Source organism: Streptopelia decaocto (genome assembly GCF_964273445.1).
Source record: "Streptopelia decaocto genome assembly, chromosome: 2".
NCBI classification, from domain to species: Eukaryota; Metazoa; Chordata; class Aves; order Columbiformes; family Columbidae; genus Streptopelia; species Streptopelia decaocto.
The window spans coordinates 117,813,193-117,833,449 of NC_138655.1; the positions used below are offsets into that span (position 1 = coordinate 117,813,193).

The 20,257-nt window shown below is 38.0% G+C and overlaps 1 protein-coding gene across 1 annotated transcript; it reads right to left on the reverse strand.

Annotated features, from left to right (window-relative positions):
• Window positions 1-425: 425 nt before the first annotated feature.
• On the reverse strand, window positions 426-19,812 carry LOC309435514 (prostatic acid phosphatase-like; the record flags this gene model as incomplete). Its single annotated transcript, XM_082043788.1, has 11 exons — window positions 426-544; window positions 1,505-1,674; window positions 2,248-2,354; window positions 4,207-4,289; window positions 5,675-5,807; window positions 6,810-6,914; window positions 8,392-8,490; window positions 11,177-11,329; window positions 12,257-12,343; window positions 13,744-13,839; window positions 19,699-19,812. The coding sequence occupies 11 exons, from the start codon at window positions 19,810-19,812 to the stop codon at window positions 426-428; spliced, it is 1,266 nt and encodes a 421-aa protein (XP_081899914.1).
• Between the last annotated feature and the right edge of the window lie 445 nt (window positions 19,813-20,257).

The window sequence follows — 20,257 nt, forward strand, 5'->3', positions numbered from 1 at the left end:
CGACAGAGCTCCCTCTAGTTTCGACTGATTTCAGCGAGAGCTATAGCAGTGTAATTCATTTGAAAAGCAAGCTGCAGACTTTTATTAGCTGAAGGCCAAAACAAAAAACCGAAACACAGGCAATATCATCCCTTCACCCCACTGGTTGACTTAAGAGTGATAAATAGTAGCAAAAAACCTAAATACAGAAATTGAAGTAATTCTGTCTTACTACAAAAGTAAATTCTTAACAAGAGTGTATTTCTACAGTATTTCCTACTGCAGATGTTTAGTCTTTTAGGAGCTAGGCCACAGATACCTTGGCTCTTCAAGTTTATTGAATATGCTTTGGAGATTAATTTGGCCAGACCAAACTGATGGAGATAAGCAACTTAAAGGGTTGCATGATGTCTAGCTGTGCTCTCTTTCATTTCTTTAGCTTCCATTTAAATGTCTTGGTAGTTGTTTCTGCGCCTGCAGCGTCCATAATGATAAAGGAGGTAGAGCAGTACAAGGTCAAAAATGAACAACAAGCCAACAGCAACATCAAATCCAATAAAAATATCTGTGAAGGAAAAGAAATAAAGAAAAAGGGAGTTAATGGAAGGCATAATTGTATAGCAGTTTGGATAAAGAGATAACAGTCTAATTACAAATTTGTACAATGGAAATATAGTTACATATTTTCATATTTCTGGCAAGATCACATGCTCTGCATTTACTGACATATGCAACATAAGCATAAAAACATATGCTTCAATCCTGGAGATAGATATCTTCCTGTACAGGGGTAAATCTTACTCGTAGGTTTTCACAGGTCAAGAGGGACCATGTATAGTTAATGCAAACTAGGAGTTTCATCAGGGATTGGCAAAACACTGAATATATTCAGGAAGGGGGAAATACCAGGACTGTTGGAAAGTAGCATGTGTTGCCTTGGCCTCCACTTCCCTCCTGGAAATAATATTCAGGCAGGAAGAAGTTACCAGCATTTACATGTTGGTAGTCCAAGACAAAGAGATGCTCCGTCTGCATGGATCAGCTGCACTCTGTGTGTACAGTGGAAGTTAAGGTATCCTCAGTCCATAGTACACATACCAGAAATAGACATGCATCAGTCTCACTGTACACATACATCAATCTTACTGTGCATGTGCAACCCATTTTTCCTTCGCATGTACAGAAGGTCCAATGTGTCCAGCATACACAGGACTCCTTGCATAGCACCCACACCCGTAGTTCTGTCAGACATTCTCAACAAGTAGAGCTCTAGTTTTGGCCATGGCCTTTAGGTAGCTCCTTATGTGAGTGTGCTAATAATAACACGGCCTTTACGCTGGTGGGCAAGTCTGCTTTTTCAGAGATATTTAATTTCTGTCAGCTTTCCCTGTCCATAGTAAAGCTGGTGCATGCTTGTTAAAGGGAGTTCTGTCTGTTGTGTGAAAAGTACAAAGTTTGGAGACAGTGATACAATTTCTGCCTCTGTGTCTTACGTAGAAGATGTTTAACAGAGCTGTTACGCTACCTTTTGTTTTGTCTTTCTTCCCACATTCTTTTGACCAATTTTCTGTAATCACGGGAGAAACTAGTTCAGCAAACTTCTCAAGTGGACAAGCAGAGGTGCATCCTGGCAGAGTGAGTAGGTAAGGATCCTTTGAAGTGTCGTTCCGATAATGCATTTCAATGCTGTATCGCCTGATTAACAACATTGAAAAGACTTTTTAAAAAAGGTTCTTAAACACAAGTTTTCCTATTTAGAGACAGAATGCTGGAAATAGTCCCTTACATCCTACCCTAGAACCTGTTCTTCAAGAATGGAGGCTTTGTGAAAGACATCTGCAAAGGCCACTTTGCCAAAGCTGGTTACATCACTATGTGGATCACCAGTCAGCTCCAAAGACCCTTCTGAAGGCTCCTTGAATGGCAACAGCACCAGGCTCTTCTAAACCAACTGATTTTTCTTAGGATTTACAAGATGTCTTGGAAATGTTGCCATCATTTGAAAAAGCAGGAAAATTTATTTTACCATTTACTTCCAGCTGGTAAGGCGTGATTTCCTCCTCTTTCTGTCTTTGACAGTACACAGATACGTGCACATCCAGCAAATGTAATTTATCGTAGTTTTAATATAAATTTTTGCTTTTCATTGAAGTATCATTTTAAATCAAGTTTTTATCGCCTCACAGTATTTGTGATAAAAATATTTTGAGGAAGGGGGAACCAAATTCCAAACACTCCTTGTTCTTGCATAGATAAGAAGATACTTGCCCACTGCTTTCCTGGTAGAGTTCAAAAAACTGGCAAGCAGCGTATGGTGGCAGTTTTCCATTGAAAATATTGAGAGCAATCTGGATGGCCCCAACTGTGGTGTCATGCTGTTGGAAAAACAAAACAAAACATCCTTGGCAGTCAGTTAAATCAACTACCATTTATATAGAGTAATGAGACAGAGCAGAGAGGGAGTGGAAATCAAGATAAAAGAAAGACTGTCTAAATTTCACCATAAAAACATATTCTGTATATTCACCATTGGAAAAAAACATGTTAACAGATTACTACAAACAGCAGGGGGCATTTCCAAAGAGTTACTGCAGTATGTCTCTTACACCACCTAGCAATATTTTGGGGACAGAGATACTGGTGGAAAGCAAGATGTAGTCTAAGAAATAAATCTAGTTTTTCACTGCATTTTGCTACTCCTTCCTTCAGGAGTATTTTGGTTCCAAAATCAGATAAAGGCAGCATAAGGTTGCATATCCTGTAGCATTTCAAGTGAAGATACAAATACTTTTTTTTTAAATAGTATTTGAGGCAAATAATCGAGTATGAAGACTATTCTTCTCTCCTTGACACTCCAGAAATTTTAAGATTGGTGTTCCTTCTGTTTGGACCTATGCAATAAAATCTCAATTTGGCTTCTGTTTTGATGGAACCCACCCACAGTTTCTTCCTCTCCCCATTATCCCTCCTCTTGCAGAGTATCCCAGGAGGAGGAGGAGCTGAAGGAAGTCCAAACACCTTGATGCCTGAATTTTGCAAGCATCTTTATATACATATTTGCTAGGCTTATTTATATTATAATCTTAACAGCTATGTTTTAGTTATTATTCAGGATCTGAAACTTTTTGGACTGATCACTTTCAAAAATGAGAGTATACTTGGGGTCAAGGCATTAAAACAGCAGTGAAAATTCTGGATGCACTTCTTCCTTTTCAAAGAGAATATAGTAGGGCTGGAAAACATCTAGAAAAAGCAGCAAGAGAAATTTAAGGCATTGAGTGGTTTCTGTGTGAGGAAAGATTAAATAAAGTAGGACTGTCTAGGAAAAGGAAAGATGGAAGAGGTGTGACAGAAAAGAGTAAATTCATGAGTGACCAAGGAAAAGTGAATAAAGAATAACTATTCCCCGTTTCTCACAACAGTAATGCTAGGAAGGAGCTAAATCAGTATTATGTTTAAAAAAAAAAAAAAAAGTAAGTACTTTTTTTTTTTTCTTTTAACACACAAGTCATTGCCACAGGATGCTGCAGAGGCCAAAAGCAGAAATGCATTAAAAATGTGATTAGATAAATAGATGGAAGAAAATCTGTCAAGAACTATTAAACACACAGACACAGATTCTATCTCAGGAAGTTCCTACACCACAGACTGCTGGAAGGTTGTATCAGGGGAAGCATCACTCTGTGCTGGCATTGTTCTCATATTTTTCCCTGCTGTTGGCCATTGTTAGAGACAAGATAATGAATGAGCTAAGTGGATCTTGGTCTGACCCAAGCAGCCCTCTTTATCCTCTAAACTTAAAACAAACAAATTATATATGTTATATATATGTTTATATGTGTTATATATATATAAAATCCAGAGCTGTTTCACCTCTTTCTAGGCAGAGAAGGGTTTGGAGGTGCAGCTGAAGTTCTGCTGTGTGCCAGCATCTCTGTGTTAGAAGCACTTAAGGAAAGATGCATATTATAGAAACCACACCATTAAATTGCATAAAAAAATGAAAATGGATGATAAAATACATAGTTTACCAAGTACGGTTTGAAATTGAGGTGAAATTCAAGATCCTGCTGTGTTCTTGTACTGACTGGTGTTCAGCTTCTTATCTGAATTGAACTGCATTATATTATTCTTTCATTTAACTTACAGGGAGACTCTGATTATTCTCTTTAAAGGTCTTTTACTGGTAAACTCATAGCAAGATTTATGAAAGATGAAAATACTCACTGCAGAGTAGACCTCCATTTTTCTTTGTTTTGAAGAATTGGCAGCTTGTTTAATACTATTTAAAATAGTATTCACAAGGACACCTTAAACAAGGGAGAGAAAAATGAAGAAAACAAAAAAGGCAAAAGATTTTGAGTTATCAAATAGAAGACATATACTCAGGCCTTGTACTCATTTTTTTAGCTTACTACAAGTTCATAACTAGAGAGAAGATATTAGAGGTGGAATATATTATTTATCATCCAGGTCAAGTGAAGTGGCAGGATTTACAGGAAATCACCTAGAACTATTCTGAGAAGTGGGGCTAATGATATTTCCAGTTTTGTTATGGTGGGGCCTGTTTGCTGTCATTTTTTGTCTGTTTGGCATGTTGCAATAATGACAGCTGTGCCAGCCTCTTCCTCTCTAGATGCCGAAGAAATATTTTTAACTGTTTATTTCCAATAAGTCACACAGAGTATAAATTCTTCATTTTTCCAAAGCACTTTTGTACTCTTTCTCCAGACCAGAGATATTCTAAAGCCAATGCAATAAGGGCAGCAGAAATTCCCTGTAGCACAATTTATACCATTCTAGAGAAAGAGGGAACAACTGGTATGCCTGTGAACGCTAGAAAAAAAGTTCCGACCACATGATATAGCCAGCTACTGGCTAGTGGGCTTTAATGCAGGTCTGAGCCTGTAATTACTATATGGCTCCATCCAGTGATGTATATGGCTAGATGATGAGGGTGCTAATCATTCTTTGCCTAGGTCTAGACTGCAGAGTGTGTACATTACAAAGCCTAGCCCCAAACGGTCCAGCCTGCAGATATTCAAGCTGACTTGTTTGGGTTTCCTGCTTATGGACACCTGGAGATCATATAATAAATGCCTGGGTTGTGTCCTGAAGTAGTGTCAGAATGCACATAGCCTATGCACCCCAATTTTGGAGCTAAGCAGTAGTTCCAGTTCTTGCAGTATAGACATAACTTGTATCTCTCGTTTTCTGTTCTGATCAGACTGTTTCAGAGGAGCTTTCTATCAGTCTCTCAGAGTGCTACCAATGTGTTGCCAAGGTTTTGACACAATGTATGGCTGATACCTCAAAGTGAAAAACAAAGAGCAGGAATCAATAGAATAAATGTTGGAGAAACAGAATCTTAATCTAACCTAATATCAGACAAGTAATGATCATACCCAGAAGGGCTTCATTTTTTCCCTTGAATTTCTATAATCTTTCTTAAAATCTTAGTCCCTTAAAAACCATGGGATAACTAAAGGCACTAAAGCTTACACTGTGTTACAACATCTCATCCATGCAAATGCCAGTGTTCGGCACATATTTTCATGCTTAATATGGCATCCAATGTCCATAGTTAAAAATCAAGGTTCTGTATCAATAATTTTGCATGAGTAAGATGACAGGATGTTGCTTATTATCGTAAGTATTGCCTCCTTTCTGAGAGCTATACATTTTTTTAATTTACCTCCTTGTAGTCGTGATTTCTCTTCTCTTTTATAAAGCCCAAAAAGCGATAATAAGGACAGTTCTGCCAGTTCTTCCATCTTATCGATTACATCTTTGGTGGCCCATGCAGGGAGAGTATAGTTGTGAATACCCTAGTGACAGAGGAAAACAAAATAATGTTTTTTTTCTTCCACTGGTTTCCATCATTCTATTGCTCAGCCTCACACTACTACATTCAGACTCTCTGAGGCTGCCTTGCAATACTTTGATCAGTGTGGTTTCACTCATCAGTATGTCCTGAAATTCCCTTGGTGGGATTGGGGATCAACCTGAAGTGGGTGAATGGGGAGAGGGGAAAAACCTGTGTGAAGGGGATCCCTTGTGGGGATAATGTGTTCTTTCTATAGAGATATATGGTTTGAGTTTTGCTAGTGTGAAAGATTGCAGACGTATGTCTTATTCTCTTCCTTTCTTCTGGGTCTTCAGAGGTTCCCAACTTTTCGTGCCTTTCCATACAGTTGTCCAGATACCAGTTCCATCATGGGCCATTTACAGACAAGTGTCACTCTGCAGTCATGTAAGAGTGACACTGTCTTATATTGTTTAAGTGCGTGGAGGATACGTTCAATGGCCTTCATGTGCTGCTGCTAATGACTAGGGCGAAATGAAATCATCCTGTGCTTGGGGCCAGTGTGATTTTATTCGGTGGCAGCAATCATCATCTCCTAGTTTTCTAACTGATAGATCATAATCTTACCTCTCATTTTCAACATCTAAGTATTTTGATGTTTACCTGTTGGTAGGTTAAAGCAAATAATTTCATCTTCCTGTTAAAAATCATAAATATATCCTAGGCAGCACACTCATAATTTTATAGCAGCATATTGGGAAGGAAAATGAGTGAATAAAGGGAATGGATCTAGGTACCAGTGCTTCAGGGTAAACATCAAATGGAAACAACGGTTTCCCAAGCTGTAAACCATGTTTTTGGGTTATCTTTTACCAGTGCACTAAATTAGAACTTAGATTCAAATTAAAAACAAAAAGTTCAGGAGAGAAGCCAATTCATTCGTATGAAACCACATTGGCATGGTTTAATAGAAACCCAGCTTAGGGGTTATATACTTACCCAACCTCTATTGCCTTATTATTACCTCACAGTGCAGAGTATCGTATGTATTCCAGAGCTGGAAATTGTCTAGTATTTTAAGATTATTTAGTTCAAGTCCTGTGTTAACTGCCATTGTTTGTATAAAATCCTGGGGGGGGGGAAAAAAAGTGATGAGTACACTACAAATGCTCAATGCATATGGAACTATATGCATACAGATTCATTAACACCCAACCTGGCAACACAGTAGTGTTTAATTTTACACAGGTGAAACCCTTGTAGTGGAAGCTTTTGGTTGCAGATTTCGTTTTGTAACCATTTCAAGTCAGAGATCTCTACTTCAGACACTGCTTTTTCTCAGCCCTGCTATGGGTAAGTCTGGGGCTCTCTCTGCAGCACTGTTCTCTCCCTCTTCTGACTGCTCCAGGAGGCTACCTTAGTCACCTCAGCCTTCAGATATAAGGAAGAGGAAGGCACTAAGGGAAGAGGAACATGAGAAAAAAGGTGAGGAGAAAGGAGAAAATTAAAGAGAACTGTAGTAAATATTCAGAAATTGGAAAAGAAACTAGGTTTTCCTTCTGCCATTGAAGGGGAGCTCAATATCTGATGTATAGTTCCACAACAATTCCCACAGGGATTCTTGCTATGTGCTAACACAGAAGAATAAAGGGACTCCTTAATATCCCTTATTCTCACATTACCTATTTCACACGAGTAGCTGAGAGAGAGGATAGCTATGACATCATATTTCATCTCCTGTTGGAGGTGAGTGAGGCTGACCAGGGTAGCTGAGCTAGCAGAAAGTTAGAAATAAACCAAAAAAAGGAAAATGGTTTAGCCCAAGCAGTAAGTCTGAAGTGACTTTGACAGAATGTGTACAGGTACAGTCAGGGTATGAGGAACATGAGACCCTGCTTTGTTTGTGCTGTAGTGCTATTATAAAGTGCATGATAGTCAAAAAAGAGAGCTGCTGTAACCACTACCTAGAGCAATTATTATCCATGAGAACATGGTTGCTTGAGGCAGGTGTACCATCGATGTACTTACACCCTGCTGTAGCACTGGAATGGGAAATTTTGAATCTCTGACTGCGAAGATTTGTATCATGGCCAAAACAGAAGCGTGTCTTGAGCTGGATCCAAAATGCCTCTCAGAGAAATGTACATAAGTCAGAGCGTTCACTTGGTTAGGCTTGCTCTAGTTCTCTGTTGCAGTGCCAACTTCAGAAAGTCACAGCAGGAAGGCATAAACCTTCCCAAGTTTTAGATTTATCAGATTTTTGAATTGGTTTTATACTACCCTGTAAAACTGGAAACTGCTGTATCCAAACATTTCTTCTCCCCTCAGATCATGGAACTTTAGTTATATGCAGTTCTAAATAGGCTCAGAAAATGTTAAATTCACATTTTAAAGGACTAATAAAGAAAAGTATGAGAAATGCATAATCATATTAAACATACTTTTTGATCATATTGGACTACATTTCTGATTTTAAGAGAGTCTGCGGGATTTTTTTTTCATTTGTTTATTTTTGTATTTTAGCAAAATGAAGCAAGGCAATTCTGTAACTTCTACATCTTAGTTACTTTCCTTCTTAGATTTTGTTTCCATTTATTTTGTCTTACCATGTATGGTTGTATTCTGTTTTGAAATTCACTAGATGTCTGTGTTTCATTCTGAAGCTCATCAAAACGAGGACAGTCAGGCAGAGGAAAATGCAGACTCTGAAACAAGAGAAGTAAAACTTAGTTCTAGAATTAATCAACACACCTCTAGTTTTTCTATTGCTGAGATTGCTGGTGTAATATTTGTTAGATAGATTCATGCCCATCCTATAGCTACTCCATAGTGGCTTGTTTGGGTGCCTTGTTCATGAATTCAGTTAACATAAGCAACAGACTCTGGTAACTTGGCTTTTCAGTGGCTACTTGTGGCTACAATAGCTTGTTTTCCCTCAGTTTAAGTGATTTTGGCAGAAAGAAATTATGCATGCCTGTCAGGGGATTGCTTTGGGAAACAGAGCAGGATGTGTGATTAGGAATTTTAAAAAGCTACCATTTCCCTCTTAATTTCTGAATCATCCCAGATGACAGCTTGACTCCACCTGGTCCTGGAATCTGAATTGCTTCTGCATCTACATATCCTGTTCTCATCTCTTTGGAAGTAACCAGCGTATTATGGTAAGCATTTTAAGTACGACTCAATGGACAGAACTTGAAACAAGAGTGACAGCTAAATTGTGCTCTTGAAATATTGAAAAGCTATGACCCTAATGGCTCTGTCCGTGTTTAGGGGTATGGTTCACTTTTAATAACTCCAAGTATGTGCATTACGAGGTCACCTGGTAGTATGTATTTGATCTGAACCATGTGCAAATACATATATATGTCCATCAAACTAGGCTCTTGCAAATACGCTTTATGCCAATTGCAGAAGGACAGATGACACCTGATCCAGCATAAAGTGTCAGTAAAAAGTTATGATGAGCAAGATAAGCTTGTGCTGGTTCAACACTTTATGTCACATTACTAGAGCATTTTTTAGCCAGCAGTACTATTATTCTGTGATCTTACAACTCACATCAAGGAACTGACTTAATGTACAGTGGATAAATCTCTGTGTAGATGCTACTAGGAAGACTCCATGCCATTTAACTTCAATATCTAGGGCTTATGTATGTGCAAGGAGGTTCACCTCTATCTTGAGGTGAACATTAGCAGACTGCACTTCTAGTGCTTCTCTTTTCTCTTTATCAACGTGAAGCTTGCAGCAGCCCGCAGCTGACACTAGCACACTTGGACTTGGACCAGTTTCCAGTAGTGCAGTGCATTTTTTCTGTAGCAGCAGCATGCTGGAGGATGAAGGCCCAAAGCTGCAATATGAAACTGGGGAATGTTGTTTAATTACACAATAACAAATGTTTCTCTTGCTATATGGCTTAATTATCTCCCTCTAAGTGTTCTTAATTAAGCCACTCCCTTTGGCCTCATTAAGCAGTACTCAGTACTGTTGCCTGTCACATCTTGATAGATCTCAGTGGCTGAAAAATAAACTGTGATTAGGTTTTTTTACAGAACTGTGTTTGACCTCAGTTTCCCACTTTGTGTTGCTTAAAGCTTGAAAATACCCTCAAACAATGGGGTTTTTTAGGTGTTTTGCATATTTAGTAGGAATTTTGAGTTGCCACAGAGGTGTATTTCAGTGAAACTTTAATACCTGGTCCTGAAGCAGCTGCATAAGTGATGAGGTACTAGAGAATCCTACAAATGAGCTTGCCTTCTCCAAATAGGTCTTGCACTGCACTGTGATTCCTCTAAGGGCTTTGAGGTTTTACTTGAGCAAAGCTCTGACCACTTTGATGCTTTTTCATGTCTTCTGGTGAAAGAACTTCCCTTAGTGTTCCACATTTAAATAACAGTGATATTATTTTTTGTTTGGGGACAGGGTCAAGTTTCAAGTTGAATCACATTGTGCATAACCCAGTTTGTGGAAGCCCTTTTTCTCTGTACCTGCTTTCAAACATGGCCTCCAAGAATGGAGGAATGCCAATCGGAGGCAAGTGTGGCCACCACCTAATGACAGGGTCCATCTTCTGATGTTGGTGGCTGGACAGGCAGTTATTGAACAGAGTTTTTTCTATACGTTTCCTTAAAGTCAACTTCTATCCTCAAAGGCAGAAGAAAATTAACCTTTCTGTCATTACATTCTATAGCTTTTTGTCCTTGTTTGACACACTGTTTCTTACACAATCCTTGTGACAGGAGCCAGTGACATGAAAATCTAAACCTGAGTCAGCCAGGGAGAGCTGCATATAGTAAAATTTGTACACCATCTGTCATTCAGGTAAGTCTGTTCTTCTTATGAAAGGCAAGACAAGTCCTGGGGTTTCATTAAATGTTTGTGCAGCACTGAGCATAAAAGGGTCCTTGTCTGTAATTAGGGTGCCTAAGTGCTACCAGAATAGGAAAGTTATAATTGAGAGGTCATTACAGTAGCTGGTGAAAATTCCATTCCTTGAATAAACTGTGGAACAAACTCGCCAAGGAGAGGAGGTCTGTCTAGCTGACTGGTGCTTAGAAAAGCATTTGTTCTCTCTAAAGGCCTAGAGCAACTTCCCTACAATGCTGTCCAAAAGTGTCCTTGCCAGGAGAAATGTTAGAGCTGTACCTTGAAGAAAACGGTAGTGTGGATGATAATTCATGTATTCTGCAACTATAGAAGGAGGATTTTCATGCAGCTATTACAGCTGACTTGTGACAAGCTTGTCAGCCAGTAGCTGCAGTTTATGTTTTCTATTAGATTGAACTCAAAGAGAACAGAGAATATTTTTAAACTTTTTTCCCCCTTATTTCTCCTTTTTTCTTCTGGGCAAGTTTAAGGCGTTGTAGGAAGTGTCCAGCCAGTACTCACCCGGTCTGTTGATTTTTGCAAAACATGAACTGGAATGGGTTGCCAGAGAAGCTCAGGGTTCCAAATTTGGCTGCTAGTTGGTGGAAAGAGGCCAGAAAGGTATGACTGGGCACTCATAATGGTGCGATCATAATCTGTACTTTGGATGTAAAACTGAAAAGAGAATGGCAAAGAGTTTAAAATAAAATAGAAACAATAAAAATAATAAGGATTTTTTACTCAACTCATCAATCCTGGCTTCTTGTTTTCAGTTTTATATTTTTTGCACAAAGTTAAAACAGTGAAACCACAACTGAGCTTTCTAGGGCTCTACTTCATTTGCATACATAAAATTGCCAAAGCATCTTTCAGTTTGGAATCTAACCCTCAGACTGAACTAACAAGAATAAGAAAGCATGATTTAAAAGAAGGAAGCTCTCCATCTTCTTAGATTCAGTGGAACATTGATATGTGGTGCTTAGCGACATTGTTTAGTGGTGGACTTGACAGTGTGAGGTTTATGGTTGGACTTGATCCTGAAGGTCTTTTTCCACTTGAATGATTCTATTATTCTATCATCCATCTACTATTTCTCAGGAATAAAGGCACTTAAAACCATAAACGTCTCTTAGATACATGGCAAAGCTATTGTCTGTTATGCCATGTGTCAATGCATCCCTCGTTTACTGAACAAAATGGATCTGTACCATACACCAAGCGCATCCACACAACTGTTAGACCTCTCTTTTACAGGATGAAGTATGTGAGCATAGCCCATCGCATGGCTGGATATGCATTCACCTTTCAACAGGGTAGAACAATATTTGGCCACCACATATGAATTCCCAATTCATTTGATTGTGTGGAGCTATTGATTCCTGAAAAACTGGGCAGTGGAAGACCCAAACTGTATGTAGCAGCTGCAATTTAGACTTGAGTCTATGTTTGTACCTTGATACAAAAGGCTGACTTTCAAAAATGTTCTTCTACTCCCTTAATTTTTCCATTAATGAAACAAATATGATAATGTGCTTTTATCTAGCACAAGTCCATAGTTCTGCTATACCAGAGAAATGTCCTCCAGACAGTTCTGCTATATACCTCTTTCCGGTTGTATGTGCTGTTCAAAAAGTTGGCATATCTTTCCCTCATGTACCGTCCAAGTTCAAACAGCTGCTGCATTCCAGTCTACAAAGCAAGCATATGGATGACTGTTAGATTAAAGTGATTGGAGAATCTTAATGTAGAAGTTTCTTTTCTATTTTCTTCTTTTGTATTCTGCAATATCTTTTTAAGTGATAATTAAGCATTTGTGTAACATACTGTATATGTTGTAGGTGATCTAGAAGTTTTAACAGAAATACTCACTTATAGCTATGAAAAAATAATACGTTCTGAAACATTAAGACTCCAACATCTGCCACAGGAAAGGCAATGCACCTGTTTCTATACAAATACTGTTTCCACAGTGCTGTAGCTCTGTAGATGCTCCTAGTGATGAACACTGTAAAGGGTATGTCAGTTAGTGACAGCTGAGAAAGCATGATTGATAAGCTAGTATCTATTATTGTCATAGCTTTGCTGTTTGATCAACCTGATAAATGTGTGGCTTGCATTCCATGCCTTCAGTAGCGTTCTCCCATCTTTGCCTTGGTTCACCTGCAAATGTCTTAAATTGCACACTGTTTTTCTGTTATTCATTTCCAAAGCTGTGAGCAGAACTTTTTAACTTTTAGCTGTCAGAAACGTATATTCTTACCACTGTTGCTAAAAGATAATAGAATAGCAAAAAGCTCTCAAAAAAATCTGTGCCAAAGCAGAAACTTTTTTTTTTCTTCTTACAACATAAGCTGTGTAACTGGGGATAGTAATGTGTGGTCTGAGTGACTGAATTTTACAGACCTTTCAAGCCTCACTTCAAACGCTAAACGCTGAACTGTCTCTGATTCATACTTCCGCATCATGATGAAGTATTATTAGGAAATGCATTGGCCGTTCTTTGCTCCGGGATTTCATATGTCAAATACAGTTCAAGAGCTAAGGCTTGATGCTGAAATGTCAGAGCAAGAAGTAGGTTCAGTGCATCCTAGTGAAACTCTGGGCTGAAAGCAGCCTTCTTAGAAGATGCGTAGTCCTCAGAAGTAGCCTTCTCCTGCAAGACTTCCCTTGTTTTGTGAGTACATGGTTGCCAGTCAAATGATGAGGTGTGGATTCATCACTTGACCTGGCGGGCACTTAACCAGGTGTCATTCCTTTACCCTACCACAAGGCCCAGTGCTTAATGGTCAATAGAACTTCATCAATGTTAAGAGTATACATGATGTTTAAACTTGCCATTTATTTGAATGCAGACACACTATCAGGAAGTTGTTGGTTTTAGGAAAGTAGTTCTAAAGGTATGATGAACAAGATTGCAATTTAACAGTAGTTGGATGAATAATACTGCAAAAATATTTATTAATTATGGGGTATTGCTAATACAAGCTATAAATACTTGGGATTTGCTAATGCTTCTGAAGCACACATAAAAAATCTGCCCACTTCCTATTGTTGTAGCATATACACGTGCTTCTCAGAAAGTTACATACCTTGGTAAGTTGTCCAAATCCCTGTGGCCATTCACTTTCTTTGTGTAGATCAGTTGGAAAGTTTACAATTGGTGTTCGGTCACCGTGGCGGAAAACCTAATAAAATTACCAGTTAAAAAATCAAGTTAATTACTGTTAACATTATTTTCTTAACTAGCTAGAATCCAAGCATACATTTTACTTCCGGTGCCATTTTTCAGATGGAAATATTGGATAGTCTGCAGAAACCTAGTCAGGTAGGACTGGAGTACCTTCTTTACATACAAGACTATGTATAATTATATAGGAATTTAGTGGTCATGAGCCTGATGATTCTTCCACATAGAACATAAAATTAATCAGCCAAGAAGTTAATGCTGAGATTACGTCCATAGCTAGGCACCCAGACAAGAAATCTGACTGAATTTTCGACACTCAGCACCTCTGAATATTAAACCAGTTACTGCTGTGCTTGTACGAGGATTTAATTACTTTGGCATGGACACTTGAAACTTTTGGTAAGTGCCTTTCTGATTTCTCAATCATCCTAAAATGTAAAGATGAAAATATATAAACATTTACACTGTTAGCTTACTTAATATCTATTAGTATTTTTGCATCTATGTATGAAAATATTTTTGAAAGTCTGTAGGATTTTTTTTTCTGTTAAATTCATTGAGAGCAAAGAGTTTTGTTGCTTTCATATCCCAGACACTCCAGCATAGTGAGTATTACTGTGATGCATTCAGTCACATACTTCTTACATGAGAAACCTTAAATGAGACATTTTGTATTTTTATTCCAGCATATGAAGAAAGTGCCAACCCTAGATTAAATAGTTCTGAAAAACTCTGATTTACCCTCCTTAAGTGTGTCTTAGAAAAATGAAGTCCACAAAAGTTTCACATGAAAGGAAATGCTGGAATAAAAATTCATGGGGCTTCCAACAATCCAGGACGCTGATGCAAATGGTTGCAAAAGTTACGTTTGCTTCTATCAGCGTTCACATAACCAACCTCAGTCCTGACTTCAGAGAATAAAATGACAATGTGGAAGTGTGGTATATTTTTTCATAAAATGACATTTATTCCATAATACCTCACTGGTATATAGCTTGATTATAATTAATACTCTCCATTGCCTCGTTAAGCCACATCATTCTTACCCGAACATCAGAGAGGTTTGTACATGCTGCTTAGTTTGCCACTCCCACTGGGTGCTGTTTTATGTTTATATTTTTCAAAGTAAACACAAGCAGTGTGGCTTAATGTTTTAATTACAATATACACCCTTTTCGTCAGCCTTCTGGACTAATGTGCACAAACCTGTGCTAGAGCAGGTACTTCAGAGATGGAAAATACTGTCCTTTAAAGGCAAATATAATTGGATTTTTCCTTCTGTTCATTTTCTACAATAGACAGCAAGGTTTGTTAGAGTAGATGTTACCATTAGAACCATGTAGAAAACTGTTTATTGTTTTTTTACTTTGCTATTTGAATTTCACTGAAGATGTAGACAACCTGAAATTATTATTTTTCAGCAAATGAAGGAGGTGTTTTCACCATCATCAGCAACATGTTGGTTAACATGTAATTGCACAGTCTCAAGAAGAAAACAAGTTAAAGTACAGCAAAATAGCCCATAAAATCTTTCTCAAATATTTGATCTTTGCTTCTCTATGCAGTTTTTAATTCTGTATATGTCTTTTATTACTAATCTTGAATCTCAGTTCTTTATAATAATTTCTCAATGCACCTCCAGGGAGCAGATGAAGAGGTAAAGAACTACATTGTCTGGTGATTGAATTAGTTGCATGCAAGAAAAATGAGTGAGAAGGACTTTTGTGTCACTACTTATTTCCTTCATGTTTTGACATGCTGACTTACACAGGTGTCAGGTAGCATTCATTAGTTTTTCTGGACAACCTGATGCCTCTGTAAAGAATGAAGATTAAATGCCCAATTACAATGTAGCTGCATCCTTTTTTTTAAAATTACCCAGCTTTTCAGAGAAGCATTTTTATGAGTAACTGACAAGTTGCTCAAACTGACTGACATGATTAAATGACTATTTTTGTTGGCAATATGTAGCAATGAACCAACACTTAGTCAATAAATACTCTATTTTTATTAGTGACAAACTACTGAAAATGTGTTAGGTTTCAAATACTGGTTTATGATGCTTAATACTTAGTGTGCAACATAACCCTCGGTGTATATTTTAATGTCACTCAACCCCTAAAAACTTTCAATAAGCCATAACAGAGTAGTGTTTTACCTGAACAGAGGTGAGAGGGCAAAGAGTTAAAGATCAAAAGATATTCAAATATATGTGGGAGCAGAAGATGTAATGAAAAATATTTTCTCACTTTGCAGTCTTAAGAAATGGAAGCAATGGAGGGTGTTCCCCCCTAAAAAGCAACACAGCTTCTTTAAGTCCACACAAAATAGAAAAAAGTTCTGCATCTTCATTGCACAGTGACATAAAAATGTGATATTAACATTAAGTTGGAAGTGGCAAGAAACAAATACTTCTAAGAGCAGAACACTTTTTAGGAACTGAAGGACTAAGCTTCTCGTCCAGCTGGGTTTTGTTTGTGCTCAAACCTCCTTCTTGCTTGCTACTTCTGAAAATGACCTTGCTTCAGTTGCAGTTGGAAATGAAATGATGACCTTATGAACAACCACTTAACCTAAAAGGCTAATTTGTTCAGTCATAGTCAGCAACATTTTAGTTTGTTTGTTTTTTTTTTTTTTAATTATTATTTTTTTAATGTAACAGTTTAAGAAGAGATTGTGTATTTGAAAGTTAGTCTTTTTCATTAGAATACCTGATACTGTTAGGGGAAGAAAATGTGTCCCTACAAAGCTTGCCTTGCTTATGAGTATGTATTTCTTAAGACTCATCATTTAGATTTTGTTAAAAAGGAGTTGATCCTTAAAATTCATTTAAAAATGCTTGCTGTGGAATTTATTACTCCTGGCCTACAGATTGCCTTCCCAACCTTTCAGAAGACATAGAACATGGCAGGATGAGAGAAAAGGAACAGAAGGCATCATAAAACGTGGAGACACTAGAAATCAAGAAGGAAGGGAGGGCAAGAAGTATGTACACAAAAAGGGCAAAGCACACCTGTTTAGTGTATTAATTTCAACACTTTTATCTGAAGTGCTTCACCTCAGTCAGTTCTCAAAAACAAAGATGAATAGTTACTGAATACTCTCTCCTTCAACTTGGATACAGTTTGAAACCGATTTGGTGTCTGGGTTCTTCCAGTCGCTCTTTATAATTTTGTGAGGGTGATCACGTCAGATCAAAACAGCCATGTGACTCAGACTTTGGTCAGCATTTGCTTCCGCTCTTGCTAGGGGAAAAATCACATTGGAGAAAAACTGGTGTGGAGGAGAGGACGAACTGAGAATATGGCATTTTTCTCTATATATAACATCATCATTCAGAAATGCCATGAATTACAATGAATTATGTGTCTCTGAGTAATAGTGAGACTCTTACAGACATTTTCATGGACAGACTCAACTTCAAACAAAAGGATTTCTTATTTTGAAGTCAGTCATAGGAATGAAGAAGCAAGAGAGAAATGGAACCACTTATGCTGCTAGTTCATGGAAACCACACATGCAGAAATACTGAGCATGTTAAGTCAAGGTTTCAAATGGCTTGACTTCATTAGGCAAATAGATAACATGCTCACTCAACACTTCCTACCCTGAGTTACAGGAAGAAAGACAAGATTAAATCACAGTGCCTCAAAAACCACACCTCTTTGTATATGTGACAGGTGAAATGAGTGCCTGTGAGGAAGCAGAAGTTACAGGTCAGAACTTCTTTATACAGAGGTAATAAATCAGTGTTTCATTTCTACTTGGATACCCAACGGTCCAACGTATTTCCTATTTTCTTCTCTTATGTCTATCTTAAATTCAGTGCACAAGAACTATGTTGAAGGCTAATGTTTACATGTGAGAAAGAAAATTAAAATAGCATTTTGACAAATTGGCTTGAGTTGGAGCTTTTTGGCCAAAAGGACTTGTGGCCAATGATCAAAACGCACAGAATCAGCACAAAGACGGAAAACCTTCAGGAGAGAACAAGGCACCTTCCTAGAGCATAGCCAATTCCAGAAGTGAGCAAAAGGGAACATTTGTCTGGTTTTTCTCCCCTGCAGAAGTATTTCATATTGTGCAATTCTGCTAAGAAAGTTTTAAAAAGTCATTATGACACATTTTCACAATGCAGTAATACTCTCAGGTGAAAACATAGCAACTCACAGAATACAACTGGAAAATGGCTATTGAATTATCTCAGAAAGACACCTTTTAGACTTACCTTGACTGTAGCCATGCCCTCATATCCCATTATATTAGTGAAATGTTCTGGGGCCAATTCCTACGCTATTTATTTATGCTAGCAATTCTGTTCTCATGAAAGTTCAATTGGGGAGTTCAGAAGGCAAAATTCTATTGAACACAGAGAAACCACGCCTTGGGAAAAGAGATATGTGTTGGTAATAACATTAAACCTATTGTAACTTTTTAGGCAGATTGATCAGTCTGAGAAAAAGTATCAAGAATAAAATGAAGGCAGTTAAAATGACATTCACCTGTTATTTTAATACTAATTGTGATAAGTTACACTATAAATAAATAAAGTGCCTTTTTTTTTTTTGGTAGGTGGGGAAGGTGGCTGCGTAGCTGTGGTAAGCCAGCTGATTTTGGATAGGAAGCCTCTATCTCCATAATGGTGAGCATTTCCTGTCATTTCTTCTGCAAAACCATTGCCTGTTAGAACACAGTGACAGCTGCAAGTCAATAAAAGTCTCCTTCCCTTCACAGAGTGAATCCTCTGAGGCTTGTTGACTGGCTGACTTCATCTGTATCCAGTTCTCCCTCTTATCGTTGAAACAACATCTAAGTATATTGCTATACGCAGAATGTTACTGGAATTAGCATTAAGTCCCTGCTGTGAGTAGTGTCTGACAGAGCAATAACCCTCAGCAGGAGTAAGAACTGGTTTTTCCTCTTCACTCTGGCCTCTCTCCAAGTGGCACATCTACAAAGCAGGCAAGAGACAACCAGATATGAAATAATTTATCTAGAGCTGGATGATATATTTTGGACACAGGACTCCTGTCTGTTATCTCTTTGTGTACATAATGTCTCAAATAGGGAAAGGTGGAAGAAGATCTTAAAATTCCTGTCTACAATTGTGCATTCCAATCTCCACAACTGTATATTGAAATTTTGCCTTTAACTATTCTTTATCAGTATACCTCTTATTAAAAAAGCAATTAGAATGAAAAGGACTGTGGTGCAACCTTCACAATCCAAACTGTTTCATTGAATTAATCTCTCTTTTACCTGAGCTCTCGGAGAAAGTGACATTGAAGTAGTGTCTAGTTACTCTAAAACAAGAAACGGCCCAGCAAAAAAACAATTACAATCCATTTTCAACCTAACTGCAGTTACTGCTACATGCATCTCAAATCTGCCCTTTTCTGTTTCTCAGTATACTGCTGTGCCAATTCAGTTGTTCAGAAATGGAAAATACTTTTGGTTTTGTGACAAATTCCGTAATATCATAAGCTTCAGCTTCCAAGCACGAGGAAGGCAAGCCATGATGGCCAGCTCTCAGACTACTCTTCAGAGTGCCAGCTAAATTAAGCAAGAACATGTAAACTAGACCTCAGATCTCTTAACTTCTCTGACTAGACATATACCACAAAACTAAGTTGTTCATGTATCTTGAAATAATAACTAGGTGCTAGGTTATGAAAATTCTTATAACTAGAGGCATTTTTATCTTCTTTAAGCAAAGTCTTTGAACTCAGTAAGCAAAAGGGCAGCAGTAATTTCTAAGCTTAAAAAGAGGCAAAGCAACTGCACAGCCTGTTTGATTCGACAGCCATATCAAATTCCCTGTATTGCCCACAACAAAACAGAAAACTAATCTACTTACTGCCACCACAAACTTCAGTTCTCTTTCTGCAGTAGTCTGCTGAAGAAGAATGAGGATAATATGAAGAGAAAAACACAGGATCCTAGATAGGTTGGGAAGCCATGTCACTCCCATACTGGCAGAGGATGAAAAAAGGCTTTGTAGCTCCAGCAGCTGCTCAGGCTGAACAGCCCAGACGCCAGGCTGTGCTTTCCAAAGGGGTGGAACTGCTGCCGGTGAATTTCAAATCCAAGAGGAATGTTGTGTGACTACGCAACAAATTGCATCGCCCTTTGTTTTCAAATTACTGTTTACATTCTATTTAATCAAATCATAATTCAGTTCCTTTTTCTCTGTGATATTTTTCTCCTTTAGAGTTTAAGGATGAAGTTAGAACGTGAAGGAGTTGCTAAGCATTCCTCATGTTTTGACCTACCTGTTCTGTTTCTACTTCTCAGGGCTTGGAATTTTTCCAGACTATGGTGTGGTCATGAGGATAAACTCAGAACCACAAGCCAGGCAATACTGTTTCTCTTTTCTCTTTGTTGCTCAGTTAGTCCTCTTTACAGCTTCCCTCCCC